The sequence below is a fragment of the Fistularia commersonii genome, chromosome 29, assembly GCF_037954325.1.
Source record: "Fistularia commersonii isolate RoL2024-O1a breed Wild chromosome 29, RoL_Fcom_v1.0, whole genome shotgun sequence".
NCBI classification, from domain to species: Eukaryota; Metazoa; Chordata; class Actinopteri; order Syngnathiformes; family Fistulariidae; genus Fistularia; species Fistularia commersonii.
The window spans coordinates 9,210,581-9,235,989 of record NC_141312.1 but is presented as its reverse complement, the minus strand read 5'-3'; the positions used below and the strand labels follow the sequence as shown (position 1 = coordinate 9,235,989).

General features: G+C 38.2%; 1 protein-coding gene across 1 annotated transcript in view; it reads right to left on the bottom strand.

Annotated features, from left to right (window-relative positions):
* pdlim4 (PDZ and LIM domain 4) overlaps positions 1–25,409 on the bottom strand; it is a 44,563-nt gene that overhangs the window by 14,278 nt on the left and 4,876 nt on the right. Inside the window, exons 2-3 of the mRNA XM_086176643.1 lie at positions 20,769–20,920; positions 10,691–10,772 (exon numbers count right to left, since the gene is read on the bottom strand). Of these exons, the coding sequence (XP_086032769.1) occupies positions 10,691–10,772; positions 20,769–20,920 (234 nt within the window). The remainder of the gene's footprint in view (positions 1–10,690; positions 10,773–20,768; positions 20,921–25,409) is intronic.

Below are 25,409 nucleotides of genomic sequence, written 5' to 3'. Positions count from 1 at the left end.
TTGTTTTGGCTCAAGAAATGAAAGGAAAACATAAAACGAATGAGTAAACAACACTGGTTGTACCCACGGAGAAACCACAATCCTTCAGATGCAAAAATTTTCTTCATCCTTCACGAACTTTTGCAGCCTTGAGGTTTGACACCCTGTAGTATTTTAATCCTTTTTCTTCTCTCTCTTTCTTTAATCTTAAGGCTTATTAAGGAGGTTTATTGCTAACATATGTAAATTCTCCTGCTGCCTCAATGTACTGGACAGGTTTTATAACCCATGATTTAAATGAATATTCTCTCACAAGTTCTTGAATCCCTGATGTTCTGCTGGGTCTTTGGAAACATTTACTGGACTAATGCGGGGCAGATGCACTGATACCTACAGGGTGTACCCAGAAAGTTTCTTTCTTTTTTTTTTTTCCTGGGGTCAACACCCTTTTCATGCATTTGCACAAAGTCGACAGTGACATCATCAAACCCTGCAGTGTTTACACACAGCTATCAGCATACCACTGATAAAGCACATTACTGCCTGGCTCGTCCGTCTCAGAGGCTGAACTTTACAGATAAACTTTTATTACACAGCTCGAGATCATGGCTCCGCCTATGATTATGATTTAGTATTTGAGTTTTAGAGATAGCGAGTCTTTATGTATGGTTTAACAGGTCTCCATGGACTATAAACACTGAAGACGGGACTACGAAACGTGTTTACAAGTACAGCAATGCAGGAGGATGAGAAAGCAGATACAAAAAAGACTGTTGTGACCTAAAAGCGCTGAGATGGGGGGAACCTGGGTGTGTGTGTATGTGTGTTTTTGCTTGTTTTTAAGTGCCAAAGCCACAGGAGGTTGTGGTTCACAGTCCCTCCATAGAGGACCCCTGTCATTTCAAGGGTCTGCTGGATGTCATCCTGTCCTCAGTCCTTGGTGGGACCACACACATGCAGAACCCACACAGGTCTTCTGAAATAGGCTCTTTTCAAGTCTCTGACAAGCTCACATATTGAACTGGGAATTAATCTGAAAGACATTGCTACTCTTCTTTAATTCCCGATTGACTACTTTATGTGAAATTAAAACCTCTATATTTATTATTCAAAACATTGAACCATAATATTGGAGAGTCCAGAAACCATCCAAAAAAAGAAAAAACAATGTTAGCAGACACAAATTCATGGTTCAGAGAGGGAGGCAGGGATGTCAGAGCTGGATTCGGCTTCGGCCTCGGAGCCAAGCCCTGTTTGGGCTGGATGTCAAAAACAGCCAGCTCTCCCTGGGTTCCCCAGAGGAATAAACTGTTGTTCTTGCCACAAGCCAAACCATATTTTCTTCAACCTCATTTGCACAGATGGTGTGTCTGTTCTGTTTCAGGACTTTGAAATGTAAAGTTATTGTACCACTTTACGAGGAATAATGGAATTTGATCAAAATTACAGGGTCTTGGAATTCCTGAACAGATGGAATACCACATTGGTAATGCTTTTACAACTCTTCTTTGCCTATACCCTGGTTTGCCAACAAACAGAGGAATGCAAGCTGAGGTTGAAAAAAGGAAGCTTATATCATCAGTATCACACAACTGATCACTTAAAAGTGCAGCACAAGTGTAAATTCTTATGCCGGTCCCATTTCTGGTGAGCTCTTCAAAGTCAAAAGGGTTTTACAATCTTTTATTTCTAGCTTTGATCAAGTAATTCCTTAAATGGTTACATTTGCCTTTTAGTCTTACTGAGAGCCAATTTATTCTTTCTGAAGTTTAAGCAAGATAAGCACCTGCAGATTACAATAACAGAATTCTGTATTATTGTGATCAGATAGTAACATAGATTGCAATTCATATATGTGTATGCATTCAGTTCAAGAATTCAAAGCGTTATTGCCATATGCACAGTAAGGAAACGTGAGTCCCTGTACAATTAAATTATTTTATTAATGCCTGCAGTGAATGCCAGACAGTACGACAGAAGTATCAGTAACACCATAGTAACATAAGTGTAAAATAAGCACATGCTCGTGCAATGGCCAGTAAAAGGCAGTATGTGAAAGATACAGATGTGCACACATAAATGGCTCTATATATGTATCTCTGATGGGAATGTTGTAAATGTGAAAAACAAACTACTACACTACTATTGCTTATACTGGGGCAAATGTCACAAACAAGACATTTGTTTTCAATTTTAAACCAGTTCTACCCTAGAGCTGTGTGGATTCTGACCTTAGTTTCATGCTGCTTTGAATTTTTGAATAAAGCCTTTTCAGTCATCTGTTCGAGACATCCAAGAATATTGATTTCATGCATCGTATGCTTTGCTGTTGAAAGGACTGGTAAAAGAACCAAAATGACCCCTTGCATAACCAGGATCTTTAATAACAGCTGTAGAGATTTTTAAAGCTAACCACACCTCCGACAGTGAACTCTTTTTTTTTTGTCAACCTCCCCCCACACAACCTGTGAGGTCATGGGATACAAATAGGAGGTTGGGAGATTATTCAATCAAATCAAATTTGAAGGTCTCAAACAAAGCTCATTTATTGATAATATAAATATTTTTATTTAATATATATGTTTAAGATAAAAGAGTGAAATTTTGTTTTTTGGGTGCAAATATGCATTTTTTTTGTTCCCAAAAATGATATTAGAGTGCTTTCATAATCTTCCTATCAAAACAAAATTCAAATCGCCATCTAGTTTCATCTGGAAATACTTTGAAATAAAAAAAAGTAAAATAAAACTGACAAGGAGTTGCAATAATCATAAAATAGACAAGAAAATTGACACCCAAAAAAAATCACCAAAATTATTAAAAATACAATCAATTTATATACTAAAACTGGGATTTTTAGTTTCCCAGAACTATCAGAACTATCAGAAGAGATAGTTTTTAGATACGGATCAACCAGTGTGTGTAGTTTTGAGCAGGGACTCTGGGATAGGCTGCTCATATTTTGGAGGTCACAACCTCAAATTTCAAGATCTGTTGTTTCAAGCTAACTCTCAGAACACTTGAGTTAAAATCAGACAACTTTAATATGAGGGGAATTATCGAGTATTTTTCTCCGTCTTTGTATGTAGGTCAGAGTGATTGACAGGGACATCCTTTACTCAAGAATGCTGAGATATGTCAATGTTTGTAAGGAGTGCTTTGCCCAAAACAAATGGTGTAACAATATCACCTGTCTGATAATAGAGGGGGTGGCGCAGAGGGTTAGAGTGGTCGTCCTTGGAACTGACATTCCTGGTCTGATTCCTGGCTCCTCCTAGCCTGTCGAAGTGTTGTTGAGCAAAACACTGAATCCCTAACTGATCCCTGGTACTGTACCTTATCTGCCTTCTGCTCATGATTCATCAAGGACGGGTTAAATGTAGTGGTCAAATTTCACTGATCTGCTCTATGTATAACTGTCTGCGACAGAAAGGCATTTCTTCTTCTAAAAATATTATCTCATTCTTAAATCTCACAGGAGGCTAGTTTCTGAGAAGAATGTAAAACTTTGCAAGTGATTATTGGGTGGACGTGGGCTCAAGGTTGAAGCTCAAAATACTGGTATACCCAAAGAATTCTGTCAATTTGTTAAAAAGCTCCCAATTATATACCATAATCACATTTGCACTGTCCCAAAAGTACATGCTTTGTGACTTCAGCACTTGTGAGTTCAATGTATTAAAATATAACTGAAAATGGCTCCTGCTAAACCATCATGCTTCAGTGACAAAAAAATTAGCCTTGACATGAGAGGGCGTAAGTATAACCCTGTGGATTTTAGGTCTCTCCTTGCTCTCAGCACAACTGCTGTAGTTTTCACCTTGACACTCCTGACATTACTACTTCTGCTTCAAGAGGAGCTGAATGCTAAAACTTTCATCTTCCCCCTTTTCTTTGTCGTTCTCTCTCTCTTGTGTTGCAAAGCAGATTTATAAGCCAGCATATCTGGCACTTGCGTTCTAAAAATGCTAGGTTGGTAAAGTTCAGAATCTCTGAGTGTTTGTAACTTTCTTGACAGGTATGGTGATTCAGTATGTTTTTATTAGTAAAATGAGCCTACAACCAAACTGCCTCATTAAAATGATTTATCCAGGCTTTTCATGTCTGGATCATGTATAGGTTTAGATATAACTCTTTTTTTAAATCCCTGGGTGTAACATTTTTTCCCAAATATAGTGCAAAGAAAGTCTGGAAATAGTGGCGTCCTCAATGAATGTCAAACATAAGCTCAACACAACACGATTGCAGCCAAGGGCCATCTGTGTGATCAACAATATTTCTAAATATCTCTCCCTTGAGCCAGCATTGACTACTATTTAATTCTCTCTCAGATTTGATTCTGTTCCTTCTGCCTCAGAGGGAGAAACAATGGCAGTTGGGTCAAAGTAAGACACATAAAAAGAAAAAGTCTGGTTATTAGAACAAATATTATGTGTTCATAAATTCTAACTTCTATCTGACACCAGAGCCCCTTTTTCACAGTGGCAACCAAGTGGGGAGTGACCATGTGCAAATGTGTTATTAATGATGGTGTAACCAAAGACAGAAAAACAAGTGACAAAGGCCTGAAGGATAGAAATGCAAGACTGAAAGAGCACTTTTTTTTTTAATTCATTTTTGTCATTTCATATATTCACATAAGAATCCATGTGGGACAATACTTTGTACCACAACCACAACATAGTCCGAGAAGGTGAAGGGTCTGATGAGAGGCTCAGTTGATGAGAGGAAGGAGGAGGGAAAAGGTGGAGGATCTTAATTGAAGTCATATGCCTGCTTTTAAATGAAGTCTGAGACCCCAGCCTACCCGCACATAGACGACTCCCACCCACTTACTTCTCTCCTGCCTCCTGCCTGGTTTAATCCCCTCAGATCTTCAAAATTAGGCTTTTTGCATGGCGCTTTGCACCACTAACCAAACACAAACCAGTCCTTTATGACTCCCTGGGTCTGGCCCTGGGAACCTCTTTGAGATGAGAGGTGGACCGACTGATGGAGAGTCGACAAGGCAAGCAAAAAGACAGAAATTGAAATTGGGATTCCTTGGTGCAGGGATTGTCTGAGGGAGATAAACCAGGATTGAATGAAATACATATATTCATCAAATTCCTCACATTTAAAAAAATGCTTCTTTCACAGTTCATTTTAATTTAAAAACTCTGTGATAGAATTATTGCAAAACTTTCCGAAATGTAGGAACAGGTCAGAAGGAAATTCTTAATTTTTCTGGGCTCTCCATATGTTGTATAAAACTGATTAAAGCACTTGATTCATTCTTATTTTAGCATTGCAATGGTAGACCAATATTTGATGCGGCAGTTATTTAAATGAGATTGTGATCATTATCATCACAGAATGTTTCTCACTCAAAAATAGACACGCATATCCAAGACTATGGTTCCAAAGATATTTGAAACGGCCCATAAGCTTAATGTAATAACGCGTTTTTCCCATGGATGTCTACTTGGTCCATTTTCAGATCAGTCACATGTTTTTGGTTCAAGTGAAGACAAATGAATGACCATTTATAGACCTGCCTGCAGTTACTAAGGGTTTGTGAACAGCTGATTGGTAACCTTAGCCGTATTTTCTGATGAGAAGTTTAATAAAAAAAATTGTAACCAAAGTTACACAGTCACTGCAGTTTGCCCATCGTGACATTAATGAATTTATCGAAAAAATAATGGTCATACATTATACAGTCGTGCATTAGATATAATGCACAATACGGTGCATTAGATGAACCAAACAGCAACCGTCTAGACTACACACACGATACTTAGGCAAAAAAAAAAAAAAGAAAAAAAAACACAAATAAAAAGAAGAAGAAAATGGATAGCGTCCCCTTTTTATAATAAAGGAACTGTCTGTGACCACAGCTGCTGTCCAGGGCTCTGACAGCGAACAAGAAGAGGAGGGCAGGGCTCATCAGAAAACTAAATAGACTGATTTGGACATTTCAAGGGATTAGTGGCTGATAAGTGAACACAAACAAGTAAATAAAAGGGGTCACAGGTCTTAGATCTAAAAGGACTGCCATGCGAGTGTATGTGGAGTTCTTAAAAAGACTTCCCGGCAATGCTCCACTGGACTGAGATTTCCTGGCAAGGGATTAAGTACAAGTAAAATACCCGTATTTTTTAAGCTTCATGGGAAACAACCCTTTTGCTGACCAGTACTGTTAAAGCTAATCCTGCTACCTTGATTGTTTTTATCTATTTCTCTTTCACTTTCTAAACCCTGATTTCAGAGGACTACAGTCTCTCAAGTTTTCAACCATTTGCTATCAGAAATGCCAAAAAAACAAATAAAACAACTTCTCAACTTTGAAGATTGGTATTTTTTTTGATGATTTGCCCCTTTCAGTTTCATTTAAATTGAGGCTCAGAATCTTCCAAGACATTCGTCCATGACCGCTCAGTTTTACTTTCTTTCCACAGCACTATTGTGATGCAATATCTGTAGCCTGAATAACATCAATGAAGTCTGTCCTGATTTTTCATCCCCCCTAAAAATTACCTTAACATTGATTCACTTTAACACTGACTATGAAACAATTCCCACCTACTTCTAAACTGAACCTGTCAGAAATTGGCAGTACTTTACTTGCGCATGAAACTGATCCAGGGGTATAACTGATCAAGCATGAAGTTAAAAAGGCATTTCCAAAAATCCCATAGCCTTCATGACCTGTTGTTGAAAAGTGATTCTGACAGACAATTTGATGAGAAATTTAATTTGCTCTGCCAGTGTCACATCATGGGAAAATAAGAACAGGATGTTTGATGTCATTCAATCGAATCAAGTCCGAACAGAACATTTCTTAAAAATGGAAAATCCATGTTTTCAATGATGCATTATAATTCCGTTAACGTTGAAGCAAGTTGCCCCAGATGAGACCAGGTGTTTAGAGAAAGATCACATGAAAGAGTCTAAAGGCGGGTGGATGTGAGGCTAGTCTTTCAGCAACGTCAGAAAATTCTTCCTGATGACTGATAACTCCATGCAGTTCTTTTGGCTCCTTAATATATGGCCTTGCATCCCACATTTCATGGACACCCTGCTCTTTAGCTGTCTGAAACATCTGATTACAACTCATTTGTCTTACGAGGGGAACAAAGTGGGCACTCAATCAAAATCTGGTGGTCAGAGTTCCACAAACTCATTGCCGTTCCACATACACTGATAATAATGGCCATATCACAAGGCAATTTTCAGAAGCAAGTGTTTCACGTCAATTTAAAAGCAACTTTGTTCATGTGTGTGTGTGTGTGTGTGTGTGTGTAAATGGGTGAATGCTATCTAGTGTAAATCCCTCTGAAAACGCAAGGTGTTTTTATATTATTTATTATTATATGATTATTTTTAGCATTGTTATCATACATCTCTACAAATACACTTGAAGATACTTGTAGCACTTTGTTTGTACTAATATATAATTAATCTTTAAATCCAGACTTTTCTCTAGCTTACAGAATTTACGCTGTTCTGCTGAATGAATTCTAATTTTACATTACAATGTAGGTCTGTGGTTAATAAACAACATTTCTAGTTTCAAACAATATGCAGTTTTGTTAGGGATCCTAAAGAACAGATTCTCATCAACTTTTACAGGTCCATGTTCCCAAGGTGACAGGAATGTCATCACTTTTTGTCCTGTTTCTAATTCCAATAACTAAGAGTACAATAAGATGGTGAGAAAAGTAAAAGATTAAATGCATAATACCTTTAACAGCAATCTTTTCATGTTTAAAAATACTTGCATTCGTGAATACTAAAAAAAAGAACTGCATTCTATTCTGTTTTTTTTACTATATCCTTTGCAAATAGGTTTCACACTACAGAGTGCAATAAATAGAAGTGTAAACTGTAAAAATGTGGCACATTTTCCACATTTGAGCTTTTTAAAGTAGAAATGTCTTGGCACATGTCTATGATTTCAGTTTGGCATTTTAATCTAGAGTGCACGGCCTCAGCTGAAGTCATAAGACACAGATGTTCCACTCAGTCAAGCCACTGTGGCGGGCGAGTTGCAAGTTACTGACAGGGTTGTAGACAACCTTCAGAAGTCCTTCCCATCCTGCAGTTTGACTCAGTCATTTATTTTTTAAGTGGGCCAAAAGTATCACATAGTATAGACTGGATGTGGTGCAGCCAGTGACAAACAGGCCCTGGCTTTGTGTATCATTCCCAAAGAACTAGACAGTGTCAATCCCCCATGTTGATGCATATGTGAATGCATAAACAGAATGAGAGAAAACTGGATTCTTTTACAGGATTTGGGGGAAAGAACATTTCCTTTTTTCAGGCTAAGAATAATCCACCAAAGTCTAACACTAGAGCAGCTCTGACTCATCAGTTTCCATCAAGTTCACATATCCAAGGACCACAAAACATTGACAGACTCCAAAGAGAGGAAGGAACTGTATGACATGTTGCTGAGAGCATGCTTATAGTGAGTGAAGGTCACAGATTTGCCCCTTTTCTATCATCCTCATGCACCCATTCACACACATACACACACACACACACACACACACACGCACACACACACACAAACACACAACACCCCCGTCATGCTTGTCTGTTTTTGTATAAACAAGCGCAGCTGATGGATCCTCTCAGGCCGTGGTGGGTATTTAGCTATGTTAATGAAACCAAGATCCAAGCAATTTAAAGCAGTTGCAGAGAAGAAGTGCAAACTTTACACTGAAACAAGAGATTGCAAAACAGATGGTTTAGAATCTGGTGCATTTTTACTTCAAAGGCATATTATGAATATTGATTAGTTCAATTGTATATGCAAAAATCAGAAAATAATTTCGGCTGTCTGTTCTTATTTGAATATTTTAGGCTGTTATTTTCTGAGATTTTTTTTTTATGTGTAAAATACTGTGATCACAATGAGTGAAGTTCATGGGCGTGTGAAAAAATTATAATATCAAAATACTTCGCGCTGGCTCTTTGCAGTGTTTATACAATATGTTTTCTGTTGTTTTTTTGGAATATGTTTTTAATTGTCAGATCATGTCATTTCATTATGGTCTAAAAAAGAGTGGCATTCAGGGCACACCGTAATTTGGCTACTATATTTTTACATCAATTTTAGAAAAATGCATTTAAGTAAGAGCTAATGAGGCAAGTTATCCCAATCCCATTACACCAATTCCTGATAAAGGACATTTTGAGCCACAGCTTCTTTCTTTTGTTATTTCTTTTTGTTTCTCTACCCCAAAATTAGTAGGCTACAAAATAAGAATAACCACCTGTGAAAATTAAGATTAAGATTCACATATTAAAGCCACAGTACCCTTTTTTTTTCCCTTTTTTTTGTGTGGCTCTTTTTTTTGGGTCAACTACTTTGTCCATCCTCTGAAACACGTTTTCCCGCCAACACTGGAAAAGATCATCTGCACGTCTGACTTCATTAGGCCTTGAATATCCATTTGGCAGAAATGACTGGAGAACAATCAAGACACTATTTTAAAGCGATTCCAGTAAACAGACTGATGCATTGTCTCATGCTGAATATGACGGACGTATTCCTCTACCAAGAGATTGTTAGGCCTGTTTCTTTGGAAACTGATGATAACATTAAAACAAAAGAGTCAGTCACTTAGCTTCACTTTTGCAATAAAGCATTAAGTTACAGAGTTTCCTTGACATTTCATGTCCATTTTATGTTGCAATCCCATTGTTTTTCAAGTTGCATGGATTTTGCCTCGCTGTTTCAGACATTTTTGACCCGGGTAGATGGTTTGTAAGTCTTTTATTTCCTGAGAAAAAAAAACCCTGATGTCCCTCTGCATTAGAATTTGAATTTTGTTATTAATGATGAAGACTTTCTTTTTTTTTTAATTCATAAATCCAAGTATGAGATTGCCCCATGCAATTGCTTCTCAGTTTGTAGTCTACCTCTAAATGTGAGAAACTGGGTCTCATTAGTTTATTCTTTTATCTGACACAAATAAGACTTTTCACCCTATTTCTATCAAATCAAGCACATAATTCTGTTTCAGTGGCTTGTGTTTCTGTGGTATTATGTATGATGTGATGGTCCTGCTGTGCACTGACATGAAACATGCCTGTGAATTATACGGAGTAACCAGTGTGCTGTTATGAAATATATACATACTCAGTTTTAGTTTTCAGAACATATTATAATGTCTGAGTATAGCTGGCAAGTGGCTTGAGAACAAGTCATTTTATAGTGACATTATCTAAAAATACAAGCTTAAGTTTTGGCTCTATTGATGTAATTTCAAACAAAGTCCTGGATTTTGGATGAGTTGATATAAATAAAAATGCTTATCAGGACTATGATAAGCAATTAATACAAGCCTTGAAAGGACTGCAAGCTCTCAAATTTTTCACATTGGATCTGACTATATGCTTCAGGTTATTTTTCTTTTTTCAGAAGTAGTTTATTCAGTGTTGCTGTTTTTTGTGACATAAAGATCTTGCTTTTGTCACTGAGGAAAAAAAATCACTGGCTAACAAAAGCCTCACCATCTGATTTCATTTGTTCGTTCTGCTTTCAATTTTATCGAGTCAGGTTGTATTTTTAAATAAAAAAAAACTATCAGGGAGCTGATTATACCGGCAGCTTGAGAAGTTTAAGCAACACTGACAGAATCCCAGTGGGTGTGAATGTCATTCAAAGAGAGCCTGTGACTTTAGTTGCAGTAAAGCCTGTAAAAACGGTGCTTACCTGTGAGTCAGGCTCCATGTACGGGCTTGTCTTGCCATTTTCAACAACTGTCGGTGACCACACTCTGTCTCCTGCTCCTGACCTGAAAAACAATACCCCACGAGAGAAATGAGAGTGAGTCAGACATATCTCTTGCCACCATATGACCCGAGCTCTGAAACTCGTTTTTTGCCTTGACATGTGAATTTCTCTTTGTTGACAAGTATTGCATGGGAATTACAGGGTACGTCAGGGGACGACAAAAGAAATCACAGAATCAAAACAGACTCTCCTCCTGGGATGCCGTTCAAAAGGCACTGAAAAAACGACAAACAAAATCATCTTTGAAACATCCCGCCCATACGCAGTTCTTTTGAGGTGGCAGGGGGGCAGATGTTAGAGACTGCTGTGTTTTTTCCCACTGCCATTGATCCACTGCACAGAAAAAAACCGTAGGCTTCTGTCAAAATTAAAATGAAACATCCGTTCCTGCCTGCATAAACGGACAAATCATAAAATAAATCCAGTAACAGTCAAAGCAAAGGCAGAAAAAAAGACGATAAGAGCATAACTTATATAAAAAGCTTCACTAATATTTTACTTTTAAATTGCATGTTTAGGCTGCAGCACTTTGGTTTTACTTTGCTTTTCTATCTTTCATACAATAAAAGATGAGATCAGAGGGAAATTCTTTGCCACATTGGCCTGGCAGGTTCTTGTTGCCATGGCGTTGGCGGTTGAAATGGAGAAGGCATTAACGTCCAAAAGGGTAAACTTGGGACGTCATGCCGAGTGTCTGAAGGGCTGTCTTTGTCTATGCGGGCCTCTGTTCGCCTACATACCTTTCATTTATTCACAGCGTCACACCACAAGGGTGTGTGTGTGCCTGTGTGCATTGGGATCCTAAGGGGTTGAGGTCATCGGGCCGCAGCTGGTACAGTGTTAGCTGAGTTAAGGCTCCGCTACAGATATGAATGATGAAGGTGCTGATTTTAAAGAAACTCTTACAAGGCACCAAGTGTCTGGTAGATGACCAACAGCTACTGCGTAGGATGACAGACTCCCCCTGCAAATTCTACAAATTGGCCAGGAAGGATTCAAGTTTTTATGCTTGGTTTCTACGGTTACTACAATAACAGCCTATTGAAAAGAGTGAAAGTTCAGTCTGAAGTGGCTTATTTGAACTGACATTTTGGAACAGTGAGACACAAACTAGGGATTTACCATCTATCCATAATATTGAAGATGTGAATGCTGAGTGGAAACTTTGAGGAATGAATCAATGTGGGATTCAGGACCCTGCATCAGTCTTTGTACTGAAGGCAACCCCAAGACAGATGTCACTTAAATCAAACTAAAAATGGCTGACGTTTGTTTTTTGAATGATTAGACATGTTGCATACGACTGCACGATGGACAAATTGCTGCTATGACCCATTTCAACCGTGTCAGAGAAAGAAAATGCTGAACAAAATACAGAATTTCAGCTGTTTATCTGTTCCAGCGACCCTTTGATTTTGAAGGCCGGATATTTTGCAGGACCTGTTTACTGAAGGGAATAATCAAGGATTATCTTATCCTGGTAGCTATACGGTACTTCCTCATACCGTGCAGCAAACACCAGACTTGGTTCAAACGGAGATTTGTGGATAACGCTTGAGAGTGGCTTTCTGGCATTTGAAAAGAGGCTCCCATATGAACAAAATTTTTAGGCGATGGAAGCATGAGAGAAATCTGTACAATATGTTTGTTAATGCATATGTGGAGAAACAGGGCTAGAGACCAGAACATTCAGTGGGAGTATTTAACATTAACATTAAATTGAAGGGAACAGAAACTGAAGTACATACAAGTTACTCAAAATATTGTCTGCAAGACATCTGATAACGCTTTCTTCAGGGAACTAGAACGATTAATATCCATTACAGTTCTGCTTCAAATATTGATGTACATGGCCTCGGTCTCAGAAGCAATTAACCTTGTTCTAAATCCATAAGTTTTAACTATTTTTAAATTCAAAAGGGGGATTCTGACTCAACAGGAAAGCAGAACTGAAATGGGAACAATTAGAATTTTAAAGATATATTCCCCAGCAAATAATGTTTATTTTGTATTTTAAACCATCTATGGGTTTCTGTATTTCCATTCAGATTAATTTACCTTGATATTTAGCATATGTCATCATCTTAACCCTTGTGAGATATTCCTTGCTTAAAAAAACATGGCATTAAAAACAAGGGAAAAAGTAGAAAGATTAATTGTGCAAGGACCACATCCTCAAACCATTAATTACTTTTAGGGGATGAATGTCACACTTCAGGTTTATCAGTAATTCACCATTCAGTCATTATTGTTTCCTCTTATTAATTTTTGTGATTGTAACACATGCTTTAAGTTTGATTTTATATCTTATGAAAACAAATGCAAAAAAATATATACAATGAATTCATTTGCAACAAAGAAACTATGTTAATGGGTGCAATTATGAATTAATTTACAGTGGGTATACTTTAAACACCACAATTTGGCTTCCCATGGTTTTTCAACATTTCTGCAGCATTAATTTTCAGCGATTTTCTTGTCTGTCCATTACAAACGCTAGATTATCCCCTTTTATATGGTCCACTTGTCACAAAGCATTTGGTTGATGTAAAATGGATTTCCGTTCCACAGACAGCGTGAAATAGTTTCCTTATTTGTACTGAATCCTGGAAGCAGTAAAATTGCTGACTAATAAGCACTTCCAAAAATGCTCATATGCCATTAGTGTCAGGCCAGAAAATGACACTGACACAATCTTGTCATGTAATGACACAGGCACAATACTTCAAGGGTTTGTGATCGTAATCACAGATTCCTGCAAGAAGAAGGTGTTTTTTCATATACTACATTATGTACTATATAGGAATATATTTTGGTTTGTTTTTTTTCTAATGAAAAATTATGTGAAATTTAGTAAACTATCTACCCGGGGATAACTGATCGATGGCAATGAATGGAAACGTCAGTTTTGTTGGTAACCTGCACATGAATTGTAATTTTTCCAAAGAAGTATTGTATTTTATGTATAAACAGCGCTTTCTTTTGTGTTTTTTTTTTATTTTTTACTACCTCTTTCTCTGTCTGGCTCAATGATGAATTTAGCTTGACCAGTAAACCTCTTTCTAGACAGGAAATAGCCTTTCAAGTTTGACGATTTACGAACCAGATAACCACAATCTGTGTTTCTGATGCAAAGTTGATATTTTCTGTTAAAATCCAGATGGAGACTGGCTGGATTTAGTGTCTTTATTGCTACCTCCTGTGTCTAGCCAAGACGTGTTCTGAGAAGACAGTGAACACCAACAGATATGTCCTTTTGTAAAACCCAGATGTAGAGCGCCAGAAAGGAGACGGGTAAATTACAACTTACTACTTTAACCTATTAACACTTCTATTTTTAACTGGGCAAGACATTATCAGTTAGGATCTATTAAAATGGAAAGAAATCTACAGATCTTTTAAAATAGATTTGAGTAGCCACTTTTTTTCATGATCTGGGAATGAAATGCCAAAGCACACGATAGTTAGGATAATAAAAATAAATAAAAGAAGTGGATGGCAGACACAGAATAGGTAGATAAACAACAAAAGAGGAAAAACTAACATCTCAGTAAATTTTAAAAGATGTATGACTTTCCCTTCCCCCCATGTGCCAAGCCATTCACGTTTTAGATTTGGGAACTCTAGTTCATATACTTTCATTGATTATGATGGAAGATCATGTTGAAGCTGAAACGTAAATATGAAAAGTCACCGTCCCGCCGAAACTCAACAAGAGAGAGGCAGCTTTTCAGTTTTGCCATCTATCAAATACTACCAAAGTTGTTTCTGTCTAATATTGGGATGTGGTATAAGGTTTATCTTTTCACTCAAGTATGTACAGTAAACCCCTTTTCATGTGCCAATTTTGGATCTATTATCAATAAGACCTTGGGGTTTATATGAAGAATCTGCCATAATAACAGGATCATGGCATGACAAAAGAAGCCTTTCTGCAACAAAACCTCCACCAATGTTACATTTACATCAACCACTAAAAAAAAAACACTACAAGAGACACAAGGCAGTGAAGAGATGATGGAGGAGAAGGCAGTGTTGCTGATATTGCAGGGGTATGTGTGTGTTTTTGTTTCTTCTGAGGTTTCTTTTTGTCGTTGTCTCAGCCGGAGGTCTGTGATCCTTTGGTCTCCTGTAGCTTTGTGCATTCTTCCTATGCTGTGAGTCACAGGTCGCGGAGACGGAGCAAGACGGTGAGGGGAAGTCCTCTACCAGAATGGCCTGAATCTGTCCTCTTCTGGCAGCTCTTCTCTGATTCTCTCTGTTCTGTGTTTTAATACTTTGCCATAATTTTTCACCAAACCCCGCTTTTGGATGAAGACTATATCCTAGCGGTAAGTGAGATATTCAGCTTGTTCAGCAGACTCACGAGAAAAAGGTTATTCAATCACAAATGAAACAACACATTTTGACAACACAAGATCGACACAACACTCAGTATACTATATATGGTAGAAATAAATATGGCAGTAACTAACTAGCGGAAACATGAACCAGACACATGAACCTAGAGTTGTTGCATATTTAAAATAAATTTCTTGTGGAAAAACAAACTCACTAAAAAAAAAATTGCAAAATGAAAAAAAAAAATTTACACTTGGCTGGAGGACGTTCTGTTTAGGTCAGACAATAATATACAATAATTGGATAAAGCAGCAATAATAAGCCCTGATAAATTGGGCTTCACTATTGTATCTCAACATTTCTGTTTATATAACTTTGTGTTTTGTTGGCAAACTGATCCTTTCAGTCCCAGACTATCTGCACTAGTGATGTAAACATGGTGTGTGAACTTGCCACCCCAGCAGGGCTCTTTCCTGAAACACATCCCATCCACCAGCTGCCTCTCAGGCCTCTGGAACCACTTGGCTCCCTCAAAGATGCTCTGGCAGAGAAAGGAAAACTGCAGGGGAGGTGAAGCAGAGAGTAGAAAATGGAAAGATGAAGAGAAGATATAAAAAGAATAATAGAATGAGTAGCCTGGGGTTTAGGTCTGAGGGAGTTGTTCATGGGGGTCAAGGGAGGTAAAGGATAAGGAACCGAACAGAGGAAAAAATGAAGCAGTGATTGAAAATAACTTGGGAGCAGAATGAAAGGGAAGTTTGCTTGCGTAGCTGGCTTGATATTCACTTTCTGCTCTAGTCTGTGGGTTTAGAGCCTGGAAGCTGACGTTACACATTACATTATGAGCCCTGTGTGTCATCCAGTCATGACAGTTCATTTGGATGGCGCGTGTGGACGGGGTGGAAGACTTTTTTTTTCCCTCCCCGGTCAGACATTGCAGCTCTGTTTGATCGCCAAAGCCAAGAACCGAGAAACCAGCAATCGTGTTTGACCTCACAGGGGAGTGCTGACAGGCTTGCATCAGAAGGGAGGCCTGATGGAAAATGGAAACCTCTGGTAAAGTTTTGACCCCTCTGAACTTTTCCTTTTCACCTTCCTCAACATTCTTTCCTTTGTGTTCTTCCTTTGTGCGGATGAATTTGAAACAGTAGGATATTATACAGTGACTGAGTATAGATGAGACAGAAAAAATATGACATTCAGAATCCAGTTTCTCTTGATATTTAGTAACACACTGGCTAGGGTATGGGAAAAGCATATATTGAGACACACAACATATAACTACATTTTTTCTCCAAGTCAAGGAATAGACTAATTGAACTATTTTCAACTAAATGGTCTATAATTTTGAAAGTTAAAATTATTTTCCACCCTTTTTTCTTTTATCCTTCTATTTTGTTTGACCTGCTTAAAAATTAAGTTATTGAAAGACACTGTTGCTTTCTTCTAATTTTGTCCTAAATTCATGCAATCTCAATTTTGGCTTGTATGTAAATTATTTCTTGATAATTTTGGTTTGATAAATGTTTATGTTCTTTACTTATAAATAGTCAAAGCCTTAAGTTAAGGGAAGTTGTGGCTGCAACTCGGACCTGGACTTCTGGTTTCAGCAAATTTCAGGAGCACTTACATATTCTGAAAAAAAGCAAAAAAAAAAAAACTAAAAAAAAACTAAAGGTATAAAACAAATCAGAATGCTCATCTTTTGAGACAGAACTTCCAAGATAGCGAAATTCAAAAATTAAGGTTGTAGTTCTATTAAAAATACTAAATAATAGGAACTGGTTTAAAAAATGGGTAAGAGAGAGTAATAAATGCACCATGAAGAAACATTCTTGCCTGCATAAGACCTAAAGCTCAGATAAGACCAATGCACTGTAATTTTGGTTTATAGCAAACGTGTGGACTCATATATTTGTCTGTCGGCAATAGTTCAAAATTACAGGTCTCCTCTTTTGCTCTGTGACTTGGGGACTGTTTGGAGTGCTTTATGATCTGGTCTTTTCAATTCAGGCATGAAACTGTTGTCATACACAATGTTATTTTCTATTTGAGTCAACTTAACATCAACCTGTCCCTCCTGTTTATTTTTAATATAGTCACAATTTGAATAACTGGCCTAATGCTGACAAGCAAGTTTGTTGAGAACATGACAAGATGAAATGCTAACCAGGTTCTTGTGTCAGTCACCAACAAAGTAAGTCCTCATCTGCCAAATAATAAGAATGACTTAATAGCTGAACATTGTTTTTCTAGCTGATTGAATGTCTTTCCACAACATGATTGTTGTTGAACCCTTGCATTGTTTCTTGTGGCCTTTTCCATTTCATAACTGGTTCAAGTATTTTGTTTGGTTCCTTTCGACAATCCATTGCAAAACTGCACTGAAAACAGATCTCTTTTCCCTTTCTAGGTCCAATCAGATTCTTTTATATCCTTTAAACAGTGTGTTTGACTGTTTTTGTCTATGCGATTGAATTTCCAGAAATGTGAGGCCAAAAATGGTAGCTGCAGAACACCAGCGTAGGCACAAAACAAGACCTGGATTTCTCACTTAGTCCATGAGTCACATTTTTGTTCTGGCCTCTATTCTACTTTTCTTCTCTTTCATTCCCTGTAGCGCCATTATCTCATTGATGGTTATGTATTTTTTCTTCCATCATGTCACACTCATTTCTAAATAGAGCAGGAGCCGGGTGTCTGTCAGGCACGCTTTACTCTCTTCCTGTACAGCAGGGCACTCATTCTTCCGACATAAAGCAGAGGTCACAGAGCCGCAGCGCTCTGATATGGACATGCAGTAAGTTGCTGTCTTGCAGCTGACATGAGAAAGGAAAATGACATGTGACTACTGTGAATAGGGTTATTTTGAGAATTAATATGCACTTATCTGAATTATATTATAATATACTGTATGTACTTTCTTAGCCCGAATGGCATTTTTCTATTATTTTTAAACAGTATTTCTCCCACAGTGACACAGATTTTTAAGTGATTGAATGGGAGAAAATGAGAGACACAGAAAATGTATACAATGATCCCTTTAAACAAACATCACAACAACATGACAGGTGAGCAGTCTTTTTTAATCCGCTCTTACGGGTTAAACGATGAATATATGAGCACAGAGTCTGGAGCAGGCTCACAGATGTGTTACAGTATAATATGAATTAACTTAACCAATCAACTGCCATGGCAGTTCCCCAAACGCATGGTTTTAATTTGAGAAACAAGCTCTTCTACAAAGGAAGCCCATTTTTTTAATAATAATATCTAAAAAAAATTCAGTAGATGGATGAAAGTCTGAGGACGTTCAAACATCATTGTTGTGAGTCTTTACTTTCACATGATGCCTTTGTTTTGTTGTGAATTTAAAAAAGGCAAACAATCAATTGTTTTTTTCTGCTGTGACACAATTATTGTTTCTGGGGGAGATTACTGACTTCACGTATGTTTATTTTGTTCCAACTAGTGTGCAAGGAGGCCATCCATGACTGAATTTAAATGTTTTGGTGTGTTTGTTTTCCAGAAAAATAATCGCAGTTGGCCTTGATCCTCCTGCATACATGTCAAAGTTTTACTGCCACGGGTTTCCAGGGATTTTAAAAGACCATGTAATTTTCTCATGAAATCTGACAGACCTCTGTGGGAAAGCAATGCCAGTAAACGAAAGAGCTCCATAGCTCAACCTGTTTTCCACTGAACAGAATTCAGTCTGACCCCTGGTTGAGGCATTTTACCTTTGAATCACATGTGCATCCGACTTCTTGGTTTTCATTCTGGCACCCATGTTTACAGGTTCAAGAGTCCACACAGCTGTGTCTAGACAGTTGGCGTCTCGTATGTTTATTCCAATAAATTGTGAACTATCTACATTTTCTAAGTTGAAAATGAAGTGGCTCCATCTATGCTCACATCTATGCTTTGACCTAAGGAAAAAGTAAGTTGAGGTGACTGCTGCCAAAGGTAGTGTGTAGATTCAAAAAACACGCCGCGCTTTGTATGTGAAGGTTGTGGCTGTGAAAGCTGCTGCAGTCACGATTATGCAGACAGACAAAGGTTCTATGAACCCACTGCTACGCAAAAACAACAGCCTTCTAAAGGGAAGAATGAATTTTGGCAAATATGAGAAAAAACTGGAAACAGTACAATGAAAGTGGTGGATGTGGCTGGTTTTGTTGAGTAGCTGTTTAAGTTAAGCTCCATCTTCTGCCTTGAATGCAACATTTTGCATTCTGAAATAACCGTTATATCTCCATTGTTTAAAAAACACTCGGCGGTCAACTGCATTGCTTGATATATTGGTGAATGGTAGATGTTTTTTTTTCCTTGCTACGGATGAGACAAAACACTTCAGATGCAACAAAACACAAACAAAGGAAAAAAAAAATGGCTTCCTAGTTTGGAGTCTGTGCATGTGTAAAGCTTTACTTATCTGCCAGGTCCAATTACCCCAGAAGTGATATTTCCACTGCATCTGCAAGTTAACTGAATGTTCCAAACCAATATGGGAGAGGAGAGTGTGCATGTGTTGCTGCTACCCTAAAAGGAAAGCTGAGGCACTGTTTGGCAGTTGTGGCTTGTAGCTGAGGCTGAAACCACACAGCGCTCTACATCTAAGGAGACGGAATTCAGAGTTCACCTCACTCACTCTGGCAGCCCTCAGCAACCATCTAATAAAAATGTGGGAAGCGATTGACATTTCAGTTTTTCCTTGGTTATCCCACTTGCTCCCTCAACCCTCCTTGTCATTAACTCTTTGGACAAGGATTCCCTCCTATCCAGCTCCAAAATAAAAAACCGAACTGGGCAAGATGAAAAAAAAAAGATTGCATGAGGATGCTCCTTTCTTTTCTTTTCTTTTCTTTTTTTTCTCACTATTTTCGCTGTTTTTAAATGCCCCATCTTTGCTTTTGCCAAGAAACTAATCCAAACAATATACAGTCACATATCAGTTCAACAGGGCAAAGAGAAGATATCCTTTTTCAACCTCATAACTCTAAATTCAAAAAGTTGGCCCTTTGCTTCCATCTCCAACACTATCTAGCTGTGAAACATTATTGACTTTGACAGAAATGTATAGAACTGAAACCAAACTTTATGACTGCTGTAATCCTGTCATCTATCAATCTCTGGACTCTGTAGTTGGGTGGCCCAAACCAAGGCAGAAATAAAATTCGCTCATGTGCCAGGAGTATGGAATTATTTCAATCAATAGTTTCAACTAAATTCACTCAAAGAGCATCTGAGCACAAACCAGAAACTATAACTCCAAGCAGAGCGATGGTAAGTCAGTGATGTAATTATTCTGTATTATAATGTATTATGTATTATGATGTTATTATTCTGTACTATTCTGTCAAATGGTCTTAACACACAATCACCCTCGAGTTGTGAAAACATGAGCACATGAGAATATGTGTAGTTTTCTGCATTCCGCTGATATATCACACCTTATAAACAACTTGAGATAACTTTAATCGATTTTCCATCATAATGTCCGTCAGGTCTCGATTGAAACTATTCAGTGAGTCGGTTTCCATTTCAAGAGAACAGATGGACAAGTACAGAAAATCCAATGACACACCGGAGATAAACTTAATGTCAACACGCTGTAGTTTTAATGTGGAATTAGAACACTAACATAATTACATACCTGCTAACTAGGAGTGTGAGCCTCTGGGTACAATTTTTGATCCTGTTCTGAGCCTCCATGTGTGTCATGTGCTCTGTGCTGTCACCATTTATTGCCAGGATGGTATCGCCTAGGCAGAGGTCACCTTTAGCCGCCTTGCTGTCTGGTATGACCTAAAAGCAACATTCACACACGTACACACACACACACACACACAAGACCACATATGAGGGGAAAAAAAGAGGCGCTGTTAGTGGTATCATATTAGGAAAAAAGGAAAAACGTCAAAGGAAAAAAAACAATTACAAGCATGGGAGTGTCTACAGTAGCCAAACTCAACAAAAGTCGCGCTTTTGATTAATGTGATTTTTTCTTTTTCCTTAGGGCAGTTCTAAAATCCAACCGCAGGGACAATGAAAGTGAATATATGACAGTGGTAAAAAGACAGGAAGAAATATTTTTGTGGCCGGTCATCAGAAAATTCAGCAAAAAGCCATCTGCAGTCACCGAGTAACTGACTCACCGATCAGTTACAGTGACAACTTGTTTGAACAGGCTGAGAAAATAAACTTTCAAACATTCGAGAGCCACGATGGAACATCCAGTAAATAATATGCAAAGCCCGTTCAATACACCCATTTCATTTCCTCTACGTTTGTCACACTGACCATTTTGACCTTGTAAAACACATGTCCACATCCCTTTAATTTAGAGGGTAATCTGTCAGCCGTTTGATAGGGTACAGGTCTTTTTCTGTAATCCTACATTCCAAAGAAGCACTGGCCTGGAGAGGGTTGAGGGATGAGGAGGGAATGAAAGCGGGAGGTGGGTTTCCCAGTGTTTTACCTTAACACACACATACACACACAAATACACACACACTGTGCAACATATGATTGCAATTTTCTATTATTACACACGCACACATGCATTTCTAGATCTCCGGCTTCAAGAATACCATTTCATCTCCAAACAAGCGTCGTGAATCAGACGTATGGCAGCAAGCTGCAGAGTAAAATACTTTACTCGGTCCATAACCAAACCAAACTAAATGTGAACAATTGTCATCATGTACCTCATCTTTTTTTGTCTGTTCCTCCGGCTGTCAAGCTTTGACATATATTAGTTGGACTGTGTTTTTCCAACCATGAGCTGTCAGATGGTTTCCTGCAGCTGGGTGTAATTACTGGAGTCGCACTGATTTTGGAGCGACTTTGAGAAATGATCCCTGAAGTTTCCGTGTTGTTTGAAGAATACCTGCTTTATCTTTCAATTGCCAAAAATACATAAACTATACTCTGATGGGCTGGACGGTATCACAGAGGTCAGTGGCTTCCACCTCACAGCAAGAAGGTCCCCTGTTTTATTCTGACAGGGGCCCTTCCTATGTGGAGTTTGCATGTTCTCCTTGTGTCTGCGTGGGTTTCCTCCAGGTTCTCCAGTTTCCTCTAATGCTCCTAAAACATGCAGTAGGTTCATTGGAGACCCTAAATTGCCCAGATGTGTGAAGGAGAGTGAATGGTTCTATGTCTCTATATTTGGCCCTGGGACTGACTAGCGGACAGGTCCAGAGTGAAGCCCCACTCCTGACCAGTGACAGCCCACCCTGAAGACCCTGAGTGCAAGATAGGCGGTATAGATAATAAATGGATGTACAGAAGCAGCAAAACTGGGTAATTTGATACCCTCTTAAGGTCAAAGGCCAAGCCAAGGATTGTAAGTAACAGTTTTTTTTTAGCCTTCCAGATCACTGCATGTCACTTATCTTCTGTAGCTAATAAATAGGGGCATGAAATGTCACCCCAAAACATAAAAAATGAAATGATTCCCCGAATCCTCAGATGGGGGATGATTCAGTCAAATTAAATCAATATGTGTATCCAAACAGCAGGAAGCCAAAAAAGTTAATTTTTGGGGGGCTTAGGAACCCCTTGTTTTTCAGCTGTCATTCCTAGTTCTGTTCTCCATTTCTTTCTTTCAAGCAAGAAGAAACCACTCTTTAGCGTTTAGCCTAACAGGAGACCATCCTCTCACCACTGCCCTATTGGCAACTATGCAATAATTATGATAGACCTATTTCACAATCGGGTAGTCGTAATCAAATTACAACAGAACAACATGATTACCAAAAAAAAAAAAAAAAAACGTCTATGGTATGTTATGGTGTAGGAGGAGTGGCTGTGTAGAATCTTCTTGTGCAAGAGAACCAAACATATTAAATAAGAAGACATGATGAAGCGTTCAAGAGTAAAGGAAGGCAAGTTCACGCTCAAAGAAGAACTAATAGCTGAGTCGTGTGGGTTGGACCTGGAATTCCTAATTTATAGCCTCTACGACCCCTCTGCCCCCAACTCAGTTCCTGTAAACTCAGAGGTCAGAGGCTTTATGGGAAGTGTGCCTGCATGTGTGTGCCTGTATATGTTTCTGAGAGAAAACAGCCACAGAGATGTGACTAAGTAACAAGATTGGGAAACCCCAATTCTGGGATGTCAATGAAAGAACAAGTATGAATATGGTTATTTTTTATGAGAATGTACGTGAGGCTTGGCACAAGCGGTTACAAACTGCACTGTGGATGGAGTTTGCGTGTTTGTGTATGTCTAAGACTTTTGTCTGGGCTAGACCAAAGTTCAGAGACCTCTGAGACACACTGACTCACTCACGTACATACACACACACACCCATACACACACACATTGGTATCCCAGAAGCTTGTCGAATGAGGTCCTCACAAGAGGACATACTTTCAAGTTAGGAAATGTAAGAAGGGTGTACACATGTAGACTTAATCACAATGTACTATATATACAAAGCTGATGTGGAGTGTTCTGTGACTTGAACATATACAATTTTAAAGATTACTACACTAATTTGACAAGGGTTGGTGAGCCATACATCATTTGTGTTTTTCACTATGACTCTTTTTTTCTACTTTCACTATAGTAAACAAATGTTTAATTTCACACAGTAGAAGCCAGGAAAAAAATATCTCCCTCAAACCTGAGAAATGCGTATGTATGAAATGATGGATCACTGCCTTGGCTTTGGCCTCGCATGGAACCAAAGTCCTTTGGAAAGATGAAGCATGCTTTCTAAAACCACTAGAGGGACAGAAAAAAAAGACAGTAAAATCTACTGAGTGGTCCGACTTTGCTCAAAGCAGCAATTTCTATCCAGTAAGCCTAGTCTCTTCCAGTTTACATTCTTGGAGTATATTAAAAACAGCAGCCAAAGAATTAAAGAAATCCTACAAAGGTGCTGATATTCCTAGTTTCCTTTTTCTTTGATTCATTCTATGCCAGTAGTCTTAGAGCAGTCTCAAAGAAAATATGATTGGACCTCAGTGGATTAGGTCATGCAGAGTGTTTTGTAACAGAGAGTAACAGAGATTGGGCACAAAATAAATGGACACTGGTCCATGACAATATGAAATAAAGTGCTGTGGAAAGTCCGAGAGACCAGCTTGTGATGAGGGACTTGTTTTGTATCAGTTCTTCAATGCTCTTTAATGCAGCATTAACAGTTAGAACATCATGCATTGTTTTCGCTATGAGACAATGTGGGACACCGTGCGTGTCTGTGTATATGTGTGTGTATGTGTGTGCTGTCAAGGCAAAATAGCAGGATCAAGGTGGCTGAGCACTTCTGCACATTTTTATGAGCGTCTGGGGAGAATTTTGATTTTTGAACTGCAATAGCTTTGCCATTGCATGGGAAGTAGTCAAAAGAAAACTATGCAGGTTTGAATCCCAGTTGGCACAGAATGCAGAGTTCAATGCCATGCTTTGTGATTTCTTTCCCACGGGTACTTAATATTCAAGTAATAATGAGGTAATAACTGCCTCAAGTGTTTGGTATAAGTATTTGTGGTCCTGCGTATGTTATTAGTTCCAGCACAGTCAACATGTTGACTGATGTCACTGCACATCACAGGTGTAATCTACTCCATTTTGGACAAAAATTTCATACAAATCATTTGTATAGCAAATAAAAAGAAGGATTTATCACAGCTCTGTCGATAAACTTCAGCCGCCAGCAGTCATGAGGTAGTTATGTGATACTTTAACATGAAAAAATATTTTCTGACTGTCTACAGCAATCTCTTTAAAATATCTCCTACTTCTTCAGATCCCAAAGAAAGAATCTGTTAGGGGTGTAGTCATAAAGTCATATGTCTCAGCAACTGAGAGAATAATTCTTAGCAGTTTGTTGACACCTTTGTGTGCTTGTTGGACCTACGATAACAACCATGGTTACAACTCATGTGAATCTTTTTCAAAAGCTATTAACTAGTGTGGGTTGTGAGGATCCAACTGGTGATTCTCACAGTCAAAGATATAGACTCTGCCAAGACTAATGAGTGAAAGTACAAATGATGACTAAGACATGAAGCGACAGCAATGTGAGAACATAACAAAAATGTGAGTCACTGGAACACGACAGCAGTCTGAAATTCTGGTGTGTGTCTCCAACATGACCATGAGTCATGGGTCATCAATATTAGTCTCAATAGTTAATGGTAAATGTGATTTGCAACGTATACATATATGAAAAATGTGTTTTTCAAGACAAACCATGCTTAAAAAAATAAAAGGATCAAAAATCTGTCCTTTTTTCACCTTTTGGTGGTATAAAGAAATAAATAAATAAAACAAATATTTC